The sequence below is a fragment of the Salmo salar genome, chromosome 07 (genome assembly GCF_965601325.2).
Source record: "Salmo salar chromosome 07, fSalSal1, whole genome shotgun sequence".
In the NCBI taxonomy this organism is placed as follows: domain Eukaryota; kingdom Metazoa; phylum Chordata; class Actinopteri; order Salmoniformes; family Salmonidae; genus Salmo; species Salmo salar.
Window position 1 is genome coordinate 4,369,208 of NC_138297.1, and position 22,293 is coordinate 4,391,500.

General features: G+C 28.0%; 1 protein-coding gene across 2 annotated transcripts in view; it reads left to right on the forward strand.

The window, feature by feature from the left end:
• LOC106608435 (lecithin retinol acyltransferase b, tandem duplicate 1) overlaps nucleotides 1-22,293 on the forward strand; it is an 82,635-nt gene that overhangs the window by 7,073 nt on the left and 53,269 nt on the right. For both annotated transcript variants that reach the window (XM_082977323.1, XM_045721433.2), the window contains exons 4-5: nucleotides 1,203-1,333; nucleotides 4,242-4,330. In XM_082977323.1, the coding sequence (XP_082833449.1) occupies nucleotides 1,203-1,333; nucleotides 4,242-4,330 (220 nt within the window). The remainder of the gene's footprint in view (nucleotides 1-1,202; nucleotides 1,334-4,241; nucleotides 4,331-22,293) is intronic.

Here is a 22,293-nt window from a genome sequence, read left to right on the forward strand (position 1 = left end):
ATCTGTTATCACCTTCCACATCTACATGTTACTAGATCTGTTATCACCTTCCACATCTACATGTTACTAGATCTGTTATCACCTTCCACATCAACATGTTACTAGATCTGTTATCACCTTCCACATCTACATGTTACTAGATCTGTTATCACCTTCCACATCAACATGTTACTAGATCTGTTATCACCTTCCACATCAACATGTTACTAGATCTGTTATCACCTTCCACATCAACATGTTACTAGATCTGTTATCACCTTCCACATCAACATGTTACTAGATCTGTTATCACCTTCCACATCAACATGTTACAAGATCTGTTATCACCTTCCACATCAACATGTTACTAGATCTGTTATCACCTTCCACATCTACATGTTACTAGATCTGTTATCACCTTCCACATCATCATGTTACTAGATCTGTTATCACCTTCCACATCAACATGTTACTAGATCTGTTATCACCTTCCACATCAACATGTTACTAGATCTGTTATCACCTTCCACATCTACATGTTACTAGATCTGTTATCACCTTCCACATCAACATGTTACTAGATCTGTTATCACCTTCCACATCAACATGTTACTAGATCTGTTATCACCTTCCACATCAACATGTTACTAGATCTGTTATCACCTTCCACATCAACATGTTACTAGATCTGTTATCACCTTCCACATCAACATGTTACTAGATCTGTTATCACGGTGACCTTCCACATCAACATGTTACTAGATCTGTTATCACCTTCCACGTCTACATGTTACTAGATCTGTTATCACCTTCCACATCAACATGTTACTAGATCTGTTATAACCTTCCACATCAACATGTTACTAGATCTGTTATCACCTTCCACATCTACATGTTACTAGATCTGTTATCACCTTCCACATCTACATGTTACTAGATCTGTTATCACCTTCCACATCAACATGTTACTAGATCTGTTATCACCTTCCACATCTACATGTTACTAGATCTGTTATCACCTTCCACATCAACATGTTACTAGATCTGTTATCACCTTCCACATCAACATGTTACTAGATCTGTTATCACGGTGACCTTCCAAGTCGTGTGTGTGTGTGTGTGTGTGTGTGTGTGTGTGTGTGTGTGTGTGTGTGTGTGTGTGTGTGTGTGTGTGTGTGTGTGTGTGTGTGTGTGTGTGTGTGTGTGTGTGTGTGTGTGTGTAGGTATCCGGGTGGTCAGTAATGCCGGGGGTGTGAACCCGCTGGCGTGCGCTGCCGCTATACAGGAAGTAGTCAAGAAGGCGGGACTTGATCTCAAGGTCGCTGTGGTGACAGGCGATGACCTCATGGCTCAGGTATGTATGCTCAAATCATATTTTATTGGTCACATGGTTAGCAGGTGTTAATGCGAGTGTAGCGAAATGCTTGTGCTTCTAGTTCCCGACAGTGCAGTAATATCTAACAAGTAATCTAACAATTCCTCAACAACTACCTAATACACACAAATCTAAAGGGGTGGAATAGGAATATGTAAATATAGATATATGGATAGCCGAGCGGCATAGGCAAGATGATATAAGATGCAGTAAATACATATGAGATGAGTAATGTAAGATATGTAAACATTATTAGAGTGGCATTATTTAAAGTGACTAGTGATTCATTTATTAAAGTGGCCAGTGATTGGGTCTCAATGTAGGCAGCAGCCTCTCTGTGTTAGTGATGGCTGTTTAACAGTCTGATGGCCCTGACATAGAAGCTGTTTTTCAGTCTCTCGGGTCCCAGCTTTGATGCACCTGTACTGACCTCGCCTTCTGGATGATAGCGGGGTGAACAGGCAGTGGCTCGGGTGGTTGTTGTCCTTGATTATCTTTTTGGCCTTCCTGTGACATCGGGTGCTGTAGGTGTCCTGGAGGGCAGGTAGTTTGCCCCCGGTGATGCGTTGGGCAGACCTCACTACCCTCTGGAGAGCCCTGCGGTTGAGGGCGGTGCAGTTGCCGTACCAGGCGGTGATGCAGCCCGACAGGATGCTCTCAATTGTGCATCTATAAAAGTTGGTGAGGGTTTTAGGTGACAAGCCACATTTCTTCAGCCTCCTGAGGTTGAAGAGGCGCTGTTGCGCCTTCTTCACCACGCTGTCTGTGTGGGTGGATCATTTCAGTTTGTCCGTGATGTGTACGCCGAGGAACTTTCCACCTTCTCCGCTGCTGTCCCTTTCGATGTGGATACGGGGGTGCTCCCTCTGCTGTTTCCTGAAGTACACGATCATCTCTGCTCTTTGTCATCATCATCATAATTTCATTCAATGCAATTAATTCTTTATTGCTTTGCATTGTCGGGGTAGGTTCCTTGTTCCTTGTTCCTTGTCAATCATTGGCTTATTGGTGAAATCAGCAGCCAGACAATATCTTCTTTAAAACTTCTTCGGGATAGGGGGCAGTATTTTCACTTCCGGATGAAAAGCGTGCCCAAAGTAAACTGCCTGTTACTCAGGCCCAGAAGCAAGGATATGCATATGCATGGTAGTATTGGATAGAAAACACTCTAATGGTTCTAAAACTGTTAAAATAATGTCTGTGAGTATAACAGAACTGATTTGGCAGGCGGAACCCCATAGCACAATCCATCCAGGGACATTTTTTGTTGTTGAGGTCATTGTGTTTTCCAATGGTTTTCTATGGGAAACCTGATTTATTAGGGCCCAGATTGCAGTTCCTATGGCTTCCACTAGATGTCAATAGTCTTTAGAAATTGTTCGATGTTTTTCTTTTGAGAAATTAGGAAGTAGTGCTATTCTTTCTACGTGTCACTCAGAAGGACTCTAGTATTTTGGTGCGTGTTAACAAGAGCGCGCTCCGTGTTGTTTTTCTTCGGTATTGGAAACTGTTTATCCCGTCTTAAATTTTATCAATTATTTACATTTTAGGGTACCTGAGGTTGGATTAAAAACGTTGTTTGAAATGTTTGGACCAAGTTTACAGGTAACTTATTAGATACTTTGTAGTCATGTTGGGGGCGAGTTGGAACCGGTGTATTTCTGAATAAAACGCGCCAAATAAATGGGGATATAATTTTGGGGATGTAAAGAAGGAATTTATCGAACAAAACGACCATTCATTGTGTCACTGAGACATTTGGGATTGCAAATAGAAGAAGCTCTTCAAAGGTAAGGCATTTATTATATCGTTATTTCAGACTTTTGTGTTGCACCTGCCTGGTTAAAAAATTATTTTCATGTGTTTGTATGCGGGGCGCTGTCCTCAGATAATCGCATGGTTTGCTTTCGCCGTAAAGCCTTTTTGAAATCTGACACAGCGGCTGGATTAACAAGAAGTTAAGCTTTATTTTGATGTATTACACATATTTTCGTGAATGTTGAATATTGATATTTCTGTAGTTTGAATTTGGAGCTCTGCAATTTCACCGGATGTTGTCAAATCTATCCCGCTAACGGGATTGGCGCTTTATTGGATCCCTAAGAGGTTTTCAGTAAATCAATCAAACCTTTATTAATGCAATTGCAGACAGAAGTTGACAATAGAAACTCAGCATGTAAGTTCTGCAAAATAAAACGGGTCAAAGTTGCTTTAATATACTTGCAGTCAACCCCTAGTGATGTAACTGCCTACCTCAACACCTTCTACTCATGAGACCAAGCCCATGCATATACAGTTAGACAAACTTGCAGGAGAAAACAGTAGTTCCAGTGTTTTCTAAGGGCTCAGCAGTCATTTTCCATTCACATGTGGCTTACAGTGATATGTCTGACATGTTTCTTATCTATAATAGTCCCCTGCAGGTGTCTGTGTCTATGTATCTCTTTTAGCCTTGAGGCACTTTCTCACAGACATCCTGTTTTGACTGCAATAACTCACACATCTGCTCAGACTGTTTCCTATAAGAGTCAGAGACTAGAAAAGAACTGTGGACCATTATTAAACCTTATAATGCATATATATTAACCCTAATCTGTGGTCCAGGACCCTATAAATGTAGTGGGGGAGGGTCTTATAGCCCTTCCCCTTCTATTAATACAACATAAGCATAATCAATTATTATAATACATCAATCATTTTGTGCAGCCCCGATCATGACCCCCAAGGTGACCCTCATTAGCATAGATCGCCAGCTCCTCTCCTCCTACCTTTTCTCTCCTCCTAACCTCCTTTCCTCACCTCCTCCCTCCTTTCCTCCTCCCTCCTTTCCTCACCTCCTCCCTCCTTTCCTCTCCTCCTCCCTCCTCCCTCCTCTCCTCTCCTCCAGAAAGACAGTCTGTCTGAGGTGAGAATGGCTGATGGGGTGAGCAGGTCAAAGCTGCCTACAAACGTCCACAGTATGAATGCCTACCTGGGGTAAGTCTGGGAACAATAGAAACACAATACTGTACTATTATGTACTGTTAGAACAATACAATACTATTATATACTGTTAGAACAATACTGAACTATTATATACTGTTAGAACAATACAATACTGAACTATTATATACTGTTAGAACAATACTGAACTATTATATACTGGTAGAACAATACTGAACTATTATATACTGGTAGAACAATACTGAACTATTATATACTGTTAGAACAATACTGAACTATTATATACTGTTAGAACAATACTGAACTATTATATACTGGTAGAACAATACTGAACTATTATATACTGTTAGAACAATACAATACTGAACTATTATATACTGTTAGAACAATACTGAACTATTATATACTGTTAGAACAATAAAATACTGAACTATTATATACTGGTAGAACAATACTGAACTATTATATACTGTTAGAACAATACTGAACTATTATATACTGTTAGAACAATACAATACTGAACTATTATATACTGTTAGAACAATACTGAACTATTATATACTGTTAGAACAATACTGTACTATTATATACTGGTAGAACAATACTGAACTATTATATACTGGTAGAACAATACAATACTGAACTATTATATACTGTTAGAACAATACTGAACTATTATATACTGTTAGAACAATACTGTACTATTATATACTGTTAGAACAATACAATACTGAACTATTATATACTGTTAGAACAATACAATACTGAACTATTATATACTGGTAGAACAATACAATACTGAACTATTATATACTGTTAGAACAATACTGTACTATTATATACTGTTAGAACAATACTGAACTATTATATACTGTTAGAACAATACAATACTATTATATACTGTTAGAACAATACAATACTGAACTATTATATACTGTTAGAACAATACTGAACTATTATATACTGTTAGAACAATACAATACTATTATATACTGTTAGAACAATACAATACTGAACTATTATATACTGTTAGAACAATACTGAACTATTATATACTGTTAGAACAATACAATACTATTATATACTGTTAGAACAATACTGAACTATTATATACTGTTAGAACAATACAATACTGAACTATTATATACTGTTAGAACAATACAATACTATTATATACTGTTAGAACAATACTGAACTATTATATACTGGTAGAACAATACAATACTGAACTATTATATACTGGTAGAACAATACAATACTGAACTATTATATACTGTTAGAACAATACTGAACTATTATATACTGTTAGAACAATACTGAACTATTATATACTGGTAGAACAATACTGAACTATTATATACTGGTAGAACAATACAATACTGAACTATTATGTACTGTTAGAACAATACAATACTGAACTATTATATACTGTTAGAACAATACAATACTGAACTATTATATACTGTTAGAACAATACAATACTGAACTATTATATACTGTTAGAACAATACAATACTGAACTATTATATACTGGTAGAACAATACTGAACTATTATGTACTGTTAGAACAATACAATACTGAACTATTATATACTGTTAGAACAATACAATACTGAACTATTATATACTGTTAGAACAATACTGAACTATTATATACTGGCCTACGAACAACGGTGACAATACTGAACTACGTTGCATCATACTGCTGTAGAACAATACTGAACTATTATATACTGTTAGAACAATACGCAATACGTGAACTCTACTGTATGTACTGTTAGAACAATACAATACTGAACTATTATATACTGTTAGAACAATACAATACTGAACTATTATATACTGTTAGAACAATACAATACTGAACTATTATATACTGTTAGAACAATACAATACTGAACTATTATATACTGTTAGAACAATACTGAACTATTATATACTGGTAGAACAATACTGAACTATTATATACTGTTAGAACAATACAATACTGAACTATTATATACTGTTAGAACAATACAATACTGAACTATTATATACTGTTAGAACAATACTGAACTATTATATACTGTTAGAACAATACAATACTATTATATACTGTTAGAACAATACTGAACTATTATATACTGGTAGAACAATACTGAACTATTATATACTGTTAGAACAATACTGAACTATTATATACTGTTAGAACAATACAATACTATTATATACTGGTAGAACAATACTGTACTATTATATACTGTTAGAACAATACAATACTGAACTATTATATACTGGTAGAACAATACTGAACTATTATATACTGTTAGAACAATACAATACTGAACTATTATATACTGTTAGAACAATACAATACTGAACTATTATATACTGTTAGAACAATACAATACTGAACTATTATATACTGTTAGAACAATACAATACTGAACTATTATATACTGTTAGAACAATACAATACTGAACTATTATATACTGTTAGAACAATACTGTACTATTATATACTGGTAGAACAATACTGAACTATTATATACTGGTAGAACAATACTGAACTATTATATACTGTTAGAACAATACAATACTGAACTATTATATACTGTTAGAACAATACAATACTGAACTATTATATACTGTTAGAACAATACAATACTGAACTATTATATACTGTTAGAACAATAGAATACTGAACTATTATATACTGGTAGAACAATATTGAACTATTATATACTGTTAGAACAATACTGAACTATTATATACTGGTAGAACAATACTGAACTATTATATACTGTTAGAACAATACAATACTGAACTATTATATACTGTTAGAACAATACAATACTGAACTATTATATACTGGTAGAACAATACAATACTGAACTATTATATACTGTTAGAACAATACAATACTGAACTATTATATACTGTTAGAACAATACAATACTGAACTATTATATACTGTTAGAACAATACTGAACTATTATATACTGTTAGAACAATACAATACTGAACTATTATATACTGGTAGAACAATACTGTACTATTATATACTGTTAGAACAATACAATACTGAACTATTATATACTGGTAGAACAATACAATACTGAACTATTATATACTGTTAGAACAATACTGAACTATTATATACTGTTAGAACAATACAATACTGAACTATTATATACTGGTAGAACAATACTGAACTATTATATACTGTTAGAACAATACAATACTGAACTATTATATACTGTTAGAACAATACAATACTGAACTATTATATACTGTTAGAACAATACAATACTATTATATACTGTTAGAACAATACAATACTGAACTATTATATACTGTTAGAACAATACTGAACTATTATATACTGTTAGAACAATACAATACTATTATATACTGTTAGAACAATACTGAACTATTATATACTGTTAGAACAATACAATACTGAACTATTATATACTGTTAGAACAATACAATACTGAACTATTATATACTGTTAGAACAATACAATACTGAACTATTATATACTGTTAGAACAATACAATACTGAACTATTATATACTGGTAGAACAATACAATACTATTATATACTGTTAGAACAATACAATACTGAACTATTATATACTGTTAGAACAATACAATACTGAACTATTATATACTGTTAGAACAATACTGAACTATTATATACTGTTAGAACAATACTGAACTATTATATACTGTTAGAACAATACAATACTGAACTATTATATACTGTTAGAACAATACAATACTGTACTATTATATACTGTTAGAACAATACTGTACTATTATATACTGTTAGAACAATACTGAACTATTATATACTGTTAGAACAATACAATACTGAACTATTATATACTGGTAGAACAATACTGAACTATTATATACTGTTAGAACAATACTGAACTATTATATACTGTTAGAACAATACTGAACTATTATATACTGTTAGAACAATACTGAACTATTATATACTGGTAGAACAATACTGAACTATTATATACTGGTAGAACAATACTGAACTATTATATACTGTTAGAACAATAAAATACTGTACTATTATATACTGTTAGAACAATACTGAACTATTATATACTGTTAGAACAATACAATACTGAACTATTATATACTGGTAGAACAATACTGAACTATTATATACTGGTAGAACAATACTGAACTATTATATACTGGTAGAACAATACTGAACTATTATATACTGTTAGAACAATACTGAACTATTATATACTGTTAGAACAATACTGAACTATTATATACTGGTAGAACAATACTGAACTATTATATACTGGTAGAACAATACTGAACTATTATATACTGGTAGAACAATACTGAACTATTATATACTGTTAGAACAATACTGAACTATTATATACTGTTAGAACAATACAATACTGAACTATTATATACTGTTAGAACAATACTGTACTATTATATACTGGTAGAACAATACTGAACTATTATATACTGGTAGAACAATACTGAATTATTATATACTGTTAGAACAATACAATACTGAACTATTATATACTGTTAGAACAATACTGTACTATTATATACTGTTAGAACAATACTGAACTATTATATACTGTTAGAACAATACAATACTATTATATACTGTTAGAACAATACTGAACTATTATATACTGTTAGAACAATACAATACTATTATGTACTGTTAGAACAATACAATACTGAACTATTATATACTGTTAGAACAATACAATACTGTACTATTATATACTGTTAGAACAATACTGAACTATTATATACTGTTAGAACAATACAATACTGAACTATTATATACTGTTAGAACAATACAATACTGAACTATTATATACTGTTAGAACAATACAATACTGTACTATTATATACTGTTAGAACAATACAATACTGAACTATTATATACTGTTAGAACAATACTGAACTATTATATACTGTTAGAACAATACAATACTATTATATACTGTTAGAACAATACTGAACTATTATATACTGTTAGAACAATACAATACTATTATATACTGTTAGAACAATACAATACTGTACTATTATATACTGTTAGAACAATACTGAACTATTATATACTGTTAGAACAATACAATACTGAACTATTATATACTGTTAGAACAATACTGAACTATTATATACTGGTAGAACAATACAATACTATTATGTACTGTTAGAACATTACTGAACTATTATATACTGGTAGAACAATACAATACTATTATATACTGTTAGAACAATACAATACTGAACTATTATATACTGTTAGAACAATACAATACTGAACTATTATTTACTGTTAGAACAATACAATACTGAACTATTATATACTGTTAGAACAATACAATACTGAACTATTATATACTGTTAGAACAATACTGTACTATTATATACTGTTAGAACAATACAATACTGAACTATTACATACTGGTAGAACAATACTGTACTATTATATACTGTTAGAACAATACAATACTGAACTATTATATACTGGTAGAACAATACTGTACTATTATATACTGTTAGAACAATACAATACTGAACTATTATATACTGTTAGAACAATACAATACTGAACTATTATATACTGTTAGAACAATACAATACTGTACTATTATATACTGGTAGAACAATACAATACTGAACTATTATATACTGTTAGAACAATACAATACTGAACTATTATATACTGTTAGAACAATACAATACTGAACTATTATATACTGGTAGAACAATACTGAACTATTATATACTGTTAGAACAATACTGAACTATTATATACTGTTAGAACAATACTGAACTATTATATACTGTTAGAACAATACTGAACTATTATATACTGTTAGAACAATACAATACTGAACTATTATATACTGTTAGAACAATACAATACTGAACTATTATATACTGGTAGAACAATACTGAACTATTATATACTGTTAGAACAATACTGAACTATTATATACTGTTAGAACAATACAATACTATTATATACTGTTAGAACAATACAATACTGAACTATTATATACTGGTAGAACAATACTGTACTATTATATACTGTTAGAACAATACAATACTGAACTATTATATACTGGTAGAACAATACTGAACTATTATATACTGTTAGAACAATACAATACTGAACTATTATATACTGTTAGAACAATACAATACTGAACTATTATATACTGTTAGAACAATACTGAACTATTATATACTGTTAGAACAATACAATACTATTATATACTGTTAGAACAATACAATACTGAACTATTATATACTGGTAGAACAATACTGTACTATTATATACTGTTAGAACAATACAATACTGAACTATTATATACTGTTAGAACAATACTGAACTATTATATACTGTTAGAACAATACAATACTGAACTATTATATACTGGTAGAACAATACTGTACTATTATATACTGTTAGAACAATACAATACTGAACTATTATATACTGTTAGAACAATACAATACTGAACTATTATATACTGTTAGAACAATACAATACTGTACTATTATATACTGGTAGAACAATACAATACTGAACTATTATATACTGTTAGAACAATACAATACTGAACTATTATATACTGTTAGAACAATACAATACTGAACTATTATATACTGGTAGAACAATACTGAACTATTATATACTGGTAGAACAATACTGAACTATTATATACTGGTAGAACAATACTGAACTATTATATACTGTTAGAACAATACTGAACTATTATATACTGTTAGAACAATACTGAACTATTATATACTGTTAGAACAATACAATACTGAACTATTATATACTGGTAGAACAATACTGAACTATTATATACTGTTAGAACAATACAATACTGAACTATTATATACTGGTAGAACAATACTGAACTATTATATACTGTTAGAACAATACTGAACTATTATATACTGTTAGAACAATACAATACTATTATATACTGTTAGAACAATACAATACTGAACTATTATATACTGGTAGAACAATACTGTACTATTATATACTGTTAGAACAATACAATACTGAACTATTATATACTGGTAGAACAATACTGAACTATTATATACTGTTAGAACAATACAATACTGAACTATTATATACTGTTAGAACAATACAATACTGAACTATTATATACTGTTAGAACAATACTGAACTATTATATACTGTTAGAACAATACAATACTATTATATACTGTTAGAACAATACAATACTGAACTATTATATACTGGTAGAACAATACTGTACTATTATATACTGTTAGAACAATACAATACTGAACTATTATATACTGTTAGAACAATACTGAACTATTATATACTGTTAGAACAATACAATACTGAACTACTATATACTGGTAGAACAATACTGTACTATTATATACTGTTAGAACAATACAATACTGAACTATTATATACTGGTAGAACAATACTGTACTATTATATACTGTTAGAACAATACAATACTGAACTATTATATACTGGTAGAACAATACTGAACTATTATATACTGTTAGAACAATACAATACTGAACTATTATATACTGTTAGAACAATACTGTACTATTATATACTGTTAGAACAATACAATACTGAACTATTATATACTGTTAGAACAATACAATACTGAACTATTATATACTGGTAGAACAATACTGAACTATTATATACTGTTAGAACAATACTGAACTATTATATACTGTTAGAACAATACAATACTGAACTATTATATACTGGTAGAACAATACTGTACTATTATATACTGTTAGAACAATACAATACTGAACTATTATATACTGGTAGAACAATACAATACTGAACTATTATATACTGTTAGAACAATACTGAACTATTATATACTGTTAGAACAATACAATACTGAACTATTATATACTGGTAGAACAATACTGAACTATTATATACTGTTAGAACAATACAATACTGAACTATTATATACTGTTAGAACAATACAATACTGAACTATTATATACTGTTAGAACAATACAATACTATTATATACTGTTAGAACAATACAATACTGAACTATTATATACTGTTAGAACAATACAATACTATTATATACTGTTAGAACAATACTGAACTATTATATACTGTTAGAACAATACAATACTATTATATACTGTTAGAACAATACAATACTGAACTATTATATACTGTTAGAACAATACAATACTGAACTATTATATACTGTTAGAACAATACAATACTGAACTATTATATACTGGTAGAACAATACAATACTATTATATACTGTTAGAACAATACAATACTGAACTATTATATACTGTTAGAACAATACAATACTGAACTATTATATACTGTTAGAACAATACTGAACTATTATATACTGTTAGAACAATACTGAACTATTATATACTGTTAGAACAATACAATACTGAACTATTATATACTGTTAGAACAATACAATACTGTACTATTATATACTGTTAGAACAATACTGTACTATTATATACTGTTAGAACAATACTGAACTATTATATACTGTTAGAACAATACAATACTGAACTATTATATACTGGTAGAACAATACTGAACTATTATATACTGTTAGAACAATACTGAACTATTATATACTGTTAGAACAATACTGAACTATTATATACTGTTAGAACAATACTGAACTATTATATACTGGTAGAACAATACAATACTGAACTATTATATACTGGTAGAACAATACTGAACTATTATATACTGTTAGAACAATACTGAACTATTATATACTGTTAGAACAATAAAATACTGAACTATTATATACTGTTAGAACAATACTGAACTATTATATACTGTTAGAACAATACAATACTGAACTATTATATACTGGTAGAACAATACTGAACTATTATATACTGGTAGAACAATACTGAACTATTATATACTGGTAGAACAATACTGAACTATTATATACTGTTAGAACAATACTGAACTATTATATACTGGTAGAACAATACAATACTGAACTATTATATACTGGTAGAACAATACTGAACTATTATATACTGGTAGAACAATACTGAACTATTATATACTGGTAGAACAATACTGAACTATTATATACTGGTAGAACAATACTGAACTATTATATACTGTTAGAACAATACAATACTGAACTATTATATACTGTTAGAACAATACTGTACTATTATATACTGGTAGAACAATACTGAACTATTATATACTGGTAGAACAATACTGAACTATTATATACTGTTAGAACAATACAATACTGAACTATTATATACTGTTAGAACAATACTGTACTATTATATACTGTTAGAACAATACTGAACTATTATATACTGTTAGAACAATACAATACTGAACTATTATATACTGGTAGAACAATACTGAACTATTATATACTGTTAGAACAATACAATACTGAACTATTATATACTGTTAGAACAATACAATACTGTACTATTATATACTGGTAGAACAATACAATACTGAACTATTATATACTGGTAGAACAATACAATACTGAACTATTATATACTGTTAGAACAATACTGAACTATTATATACTGTTAGAACAATACAATACTGAACTATTATATACTGGTAGAACAATACAATACTGAACTATTATATACTGTTAGAACAATACTGAACTATTATATACTGTTAGAACAATACTGAACTATTATATACTGGTAGAACAATACTGAACTATTATATACTGTTAGAACAATACAATACTGAACTATTATATACTGTTAGAACAATACAATACTGAACTATTATATACTGGTAGAACAATACTGTACTATTATATACTGTTAGAACAATACAATACTGAACTATTATATACTGGTAGAACAATACTGAACTATTATATACTGTTAGAACAATACAATACTGAACTATTATATACTGTTAGAACAATACAATACTGAACTATTATATACTGTTAGAACAATACTGAACTATTATATACTGTTAGAACAATACAATACTATTATATACTGTTAGAACAATACAATACTGAACTATTATATACTGGTAGAACAATACTGTACTATTATATACTGTTAGAACAATACAATACTGAACTATTATATACTGTTAGAACAATACTGAACTATTATATACTGTTAGAACAATACAATACTGAACTACTATATACTGGTAGAACAATACTGTACTATTATATACTGTTAGAACAATACAATACTGAACTATTATATACTGGTAGAACAATACTGTACTATTATATACTGTTAGAACAATACAATACTGAACTATTATATACTGGTAGAACAATACTGAACTATTATATACTGTTAGAACAATACAATACTGAACTATTATATACTGTTAGAACAATACTGTACTATTATATACTGTTAGAACAATACAATACTGAACTATTATATACTGTTAGAACAATACAATACTGAACTATTATATACTGGTAGAACAATACTGAACTATTATATACTGTTAGAACAATACTGAACTATTATATACTGTTAGAACAATACAATACTGAACTATTATATACTGGTAGAACAATACTGTACTATTATATACTGTTAGAACAATACAATACTGAACTATTATATACTGGTAGAACAATACAATACTGAACTATTATATACTGTTAGAACAATACTGAACTATTATATACTGTTAGAACAATACAATACTGAACTATTATATACTGGTAGAACAATACTGAACTATTATATACTGTTAGAACAATACAATACTGAACTATTATATACTGTTAGAACAATACAATACTGAACTATTATATACTGTTAGAACAATACAATACTATTATATACTGTTAGAACAATACAATACTGAACTATTATATACTGTTAGAACAATACAATACTATTATATACTGTTAGAACAATACTGAACTATTATATACTGTTAGAACAATACAATACTATTATATACTGTTAGAACAATACAATACTGAACTATTATATACTGTTAGAACAATACAATACTGAACTATTATATACTGTTAGAACAATACAATACTGAACTATTATATACTGGTAGAACAATACAATACTATTATATACTGTTAGAACAATACAATACTGAACTATTATATACTGTTAGAACAATACAATACTGAACTATTATATACTGTTAGAACAATACTGAACTATTATATACTGTTAGAACAATACTGAACTATTATATACTGTTAGAACAATACAATACTGAACTATTATATACTGTTAGAACAATACAATACTGTACTATTATATACTGTTAGAACAATACTGTACTATTATATACTGTTAGAACAATACTGAACTATTATATACTGTTAGAACAATACAATACTGAACTATTATATACTGGTAGAACAATACTGAACTATTATATACTGTTAGAACAATACTGAACTATTATATACTGTTAGAACAATACTGAACTATTATATACTGTTAGAACAATACTGAACTATTATATACTGGTAGAACAATACAATACTGAACTATTATATACTGGTAGAACAATACTGAACTATTATATACTGTTAGAACAATACTGAACTATTATATACTGTTAGAACAATAAAATACTGTACTATTATATACTGTTAGAACAATACTGAACTATTATATACTGTTAGAACAATACAATACTGAACTATTATATACTGGTAGAACAATACTGAACTATTATATACTGGTAGAACAATACTGAACTATTATATACTGGTAGAACAATACTGAACTATTATATACTGTTAGAACAATACTGAACTATTATATACTGGTAGAACAATACAATACTGAACTATTATATACTGGTAGAACAATACTGAACTATTATATACTGGTAGAACAATACTGAACTATTATATACTGGTAGAACAATACTGAACTATTATATACTGGTAGAACAATACTGAACTATTATATACTGTTAGAACAATACAATACTGAACTATTATATACTGTTAGAACAATACTGTACTATTATATACTGGTAGAACAATACTGAACTATTATATACTGGTAGAACAATACTGAACTATTATATACTGTTAGAACAATACAATACTGAACTATTATATACTGTTAGAACAATACTGAACTATTATATACTGTTAGAACAATACTGAACTATTATATACTGTTAGAACAATACAATACTGAACTATTATATACTGGTAGAACAATACTGAACTATTATATACTGTTAGAACAATACAATACTGAACTATTATATACTGTTAGAACAATACAATACTGTACTATTATATACTGGTAGAACAATACAATACTGAACTATTATATACTGGTAGAACAATACAATACTGAACTATTATATACTGTTAGAACAATACTGAACTATTATATACTGTTAGAACAATACAATACTGAACTATTATATACTGGTAGAACAATACAATACTGAACTATTATATACTGTTAGAACAATACTGAACTATTATATACTGTTAGAACAATACTGAACTATTATATACTGGTAGAACAATACTGAACTATTATATACTGTTAGAACAATACAATACTGAACTATTATATACTGTTAGAACAATACAATACTGAACTATTATGTACTGTTAGAACAATACAATACTGTACTATTATATACTGTTAGAACAATACTGAACTATTATATACTGTTAGAACAATACAATACTATTATATACTGTTAGAACAATACAATACTGAACTATTATATACTGTTAGAACAATACTGAACTATTATATACTGTTAGAACAATACTGAACTATTATATACTGTTAGAACAATACAATACTGAACTATTATATACTGTTAGAACAATACAATACTGAACTATTATATACTGTTAGAACAATACTGAACTATTATATACTGTTAGAACAATACAATACTGAACTATTATATACTGTTAGAACAATACTGTACTATTATATACTGTTAGAACAATACTGTACTATTATATACTGTTAGAACAATACTGAACTATTATATACTGTTAGAACAATACAATACTATTATATACTGTTAGAACAATACAATACTGAACTATTATATACTGTTAGAACAATACTGTACTATTATATACTGTTAGAACAATACTGAACTATTATATACTGTTAGAACAATACAATACTATTATATACTGTTAGAACAATACTGAACTATTATATACTGTTAGAACAATACAATACTATTATGTACTGTTAGAACAATACAATACTGAACTATTATATACTGTTAGAACAATACAATACTGTACTATTATATACTGTTAGAACAATACTGAACTATTATATACTGTTAGAACAATACAATACTGAACTATTATATACTGTTAGAACAATACAATACTGAACTATTATATACTGTTAGAACAATACAATACTGTACTATTATATACTGTTAGAACAATACAATACTGAACTATTATATACTGTTAGAACAATACTGAACTATTATATACTGTTAGAACAATACAATACTATTATATACTGTTAGAACAATACTGAACTATTATATACTGTTAGAACAATACAATACTATTATATACTGTTAGAACAATACAATACTGTACTATTATATACTGTTAGAACAATACTGAACTATTATATACTGTTAGAACAATACAATACTGAACTATTATATACTGTTAGAACAATACTGAACTATTATATACTGGTAGAACAATACAATACTATTATGTACTGTTAGAACAATACTGAACTATTATATACTGGTAGAACAATACAATACTATTATGTACTGTTAGAACAATACTGAACTATTATATACTGGTAGAACAATACAATACTATTATATACTGTTAGAACAATACAATACTGAACTATTATATACTGTTAGAACAATACAATACTGAACTATTATATACTGTTAGAACAATACAATACTGAACTATTATATACTGTTAGAACAATACAATACTGAACTATTATATACTGTTAGAACAATACTGTACTATTATATACTGTTAGAACAATACAATACTGAACTATTATATACTGTTAGAACAATACAATACTGAACTATTATATACTGTTAGAACAATACAATACTGAACTATTATATACTGGTAGAACAATACTGAACTATTATATACTGTTAGAACAATACAATACTGAACTATTATATACTGTTAGAACAATACAATACTGAACTATTATATACTGTTAGAACAATACAATACTGAACTATTATATACTGTGTAGAACAATACAATACTGAACTATTATATACTGTTAGAACAATACAATACTGAACTATTATATACTGTTAGAACAATACAATACTGAACTATTATATACTGGTAGAACAATACTGAACTATTATATACTGTTAGAACAATACTGAACTATTATATACTGTTAGAACAATACTGAACTATTATATACTGTTAGAACAATACTGAACTATTATATACTGTTAGAACAATACAATACTGAACTATTATATACTGTTAGAACAATACAATACTGAACTATTATATACTGGTAGAACAATACTGAACTATTATATACTGTTAGAACAATACAATACTGAACTATTATATACTGGTAGAACAATACTGAACTATTATATACTGTTAGAACAATACTGAACTATTATATACTGTTAGAACAATACAATACTATTATATACTGTTAGAACAATACAATACTGAACTATTATATACTGGTAGAACAATACTGTACTATTATATACTGTTAGAACAATACAATACTGAACTATTATATACTGTTAGAACAATACTGAACTATTATATACTGTTAGAACAATACAATACTGAACTATTATATACTGGTAGAACAATACTGTACTATTATATACTGTTAGAACAATACAATACTGAACTATTATATACTGGTAGAACAATACTGTACTATTATATACTGTTAGAACAATACAATACTGAACTATTATATACTGGTAGAACAATACTGAACTATTATATACTGTTAGAACAATACAATACTGAACTATTATATACTGTTAGAACAATACTGTACTATTATATACTGTTAGAACAATACAATACTGAACTATTATATACTGTTAGAACAATACAATACTGAACTATTATATACTGGTAGAACAATACTGAACTATTATATACTGGTAGAACAATTCTGAACTATTATATACTGTTAGAACAATACAATACTGAACTATTATATACTGTTAGAACAATACTGAACTATTATATACTGTTAGAACAATACAATACTATTATATACTGTTAGAACAATACTGAACTATTATATACTGTTAGAACAATACTGAACTATTATATACTGTTAGAACAATACTGAACTATTATATACTGTTAGAACAATACAATACTATTATATACTGTTAGAACAATACTGAACTATTATATACTGGTAGAACAATACAATACTGAACTATTATATACTGTTAGAACAATACAATACTGAACTATTATATACTGGTAGAACAATACTGAACTATTATATACTGTTAGAACAATACAATACTGAACTATTATATACTGGTAGAACAATACAATACTGAACTATTATATACTGTTAGAACAATACAATACTATTATATACTGTTAGAACAATACTGAACTATTATATACTGGTAGAACAATACAATACTGAACTATTATATACTGTTAGAACAATACAATACTGAACTATTATATACTGTTAGAACAATACTGAACTATTATATACTGTTAGAACAATACAATACTATTATATACTGCTAGAACAATACTGAACTATTATATACTGGTAGAACAATACTGAACTATTATATACTGTTAGAACAATACAATACTGTACTATTATATACTGTTAGAACAATACTGTACTATTATATACTGTTAGAACAATACTGAACTATTATATACTGTTAGAACAATACAATACTGAACTATTATATACTGTTAGAACAATACAATACTGAACTATTATATACTGGTAGAACAATACTGAACTATTATATACTGGTAGAACAATACTGAACTATTATATACTGTTAGAACAATACAATACTGAACTATTATATACTGGTAGAACAATACAATACTGAACTATTATATACTGGTAGAACAATACAATACTGAACTATTATATACTGTTAGAACAATACTGAACTATTATATACTGTTAGAACAATACAATACTGTACTATTATATACTGGTAGAACAATACTGAACTATTATATACTGTTAGAACAATACTGAACTATTATATACTGTTAGAACAATACAATACTGAACTATTATATACTGTTAGAACAATACTGTACTATTATATACTGGTAGAACAATACTGAACTATTATATACTGGTAGAACAATACTGAACTATTATATACTGGTAGAACAATACTGAACTATTATATACTGTTAGAACAATACTGAACTATTATATACTGTTAGAACAATACAATACTGAACTATTATATACTGTTAGAACAATACTGTACTATTATATACTGGTAGAACAATACTGAACTATTATATACTGGTAGAACAATACTGAACTATTATAGACTGTTAGAACAATACAATACTGAACTATTATATACTGTTAGAACAATACAATACTGTACTATTATATACTGGTAGAACAATACAATACTGAACTATTATATACTGGTAGAACAATACAATACTGAACTATTATATACTGGTAGAACAATACTGAACTATTATATACTGTTAGAACAATACAATACTGAACTATTATATACTGGTAGAACAATACAATACTGAACTATTATATACTGTTAGAACAATACTGAAATATTATATACTGTTAGAACAATACTGAACTATTATATACTGGTAGAACAATACTGAACTATTATATACTGTTAGAACAATACAATACTGAACTATTATATACTGTTAGAACAATACAATACTGAACTATTATGTACTGTTAGAACAATACAATACTGTACTATTATATACTGTTAGAACAATACTGAACTATTATATACTGTTAGAACAATACAATACTATTATATACTGTTAGAACAATACAATACTGAACTATTATATACTGTTAGAACAATACTGAACTATTATATACTGGTAGAACAATACAATACTGAACTATTATATACTGTTAGAACAATACAATACTGAACTATTATATACTGGTAGAACAATACAATACTGAACTATTATATACTGGTAGAACAATACAATACTGAACTATTATATACTGTTAGAACAATACAATACTATTATATACTGTTAGAACAATACTGAACTATTATATACTGGTAGAACAATACAATACTGAACTATTATATACTGTTAGAACAATACTGAACTATTATATACTGTTAGAACAATACAATACTATTATATACTGTTAGAACAATACTGAACTATTATATACTGGTAGAACAATACTGAACTATTATATACTGTTAGAACAATACAATACTGTACTATTATATACTGTTAGAACAATACTGTACTATTATATACTGTTAGAACAATACTGAACTATTATATACTGTTAGAACAATACAATACTGAACTATTATATACTGTTAGAACAATACAATACTGAACTATTATATACTGGTAGAACAATACTGAACTATTATATACTGGTAGAACAATACTGAACTATTATATACTGGTAGAACAATACAATACTGTACTATTATATAGTGGTAGAACAATACTGAACTATTATATACTGTTAGAACAATACAATACTGAACTATTATATACTGTTAGAACAATACAATACTGAACTATTATATACTGTTAGAACAATACTGAACTATTATATACTGGTAGAACAATACAATACTGAACTATTATATACTGGTAGAACAATACTGAACTATTATATACTGGTAGAACAATACAATACTGAACTATTATATACTGTTAGAA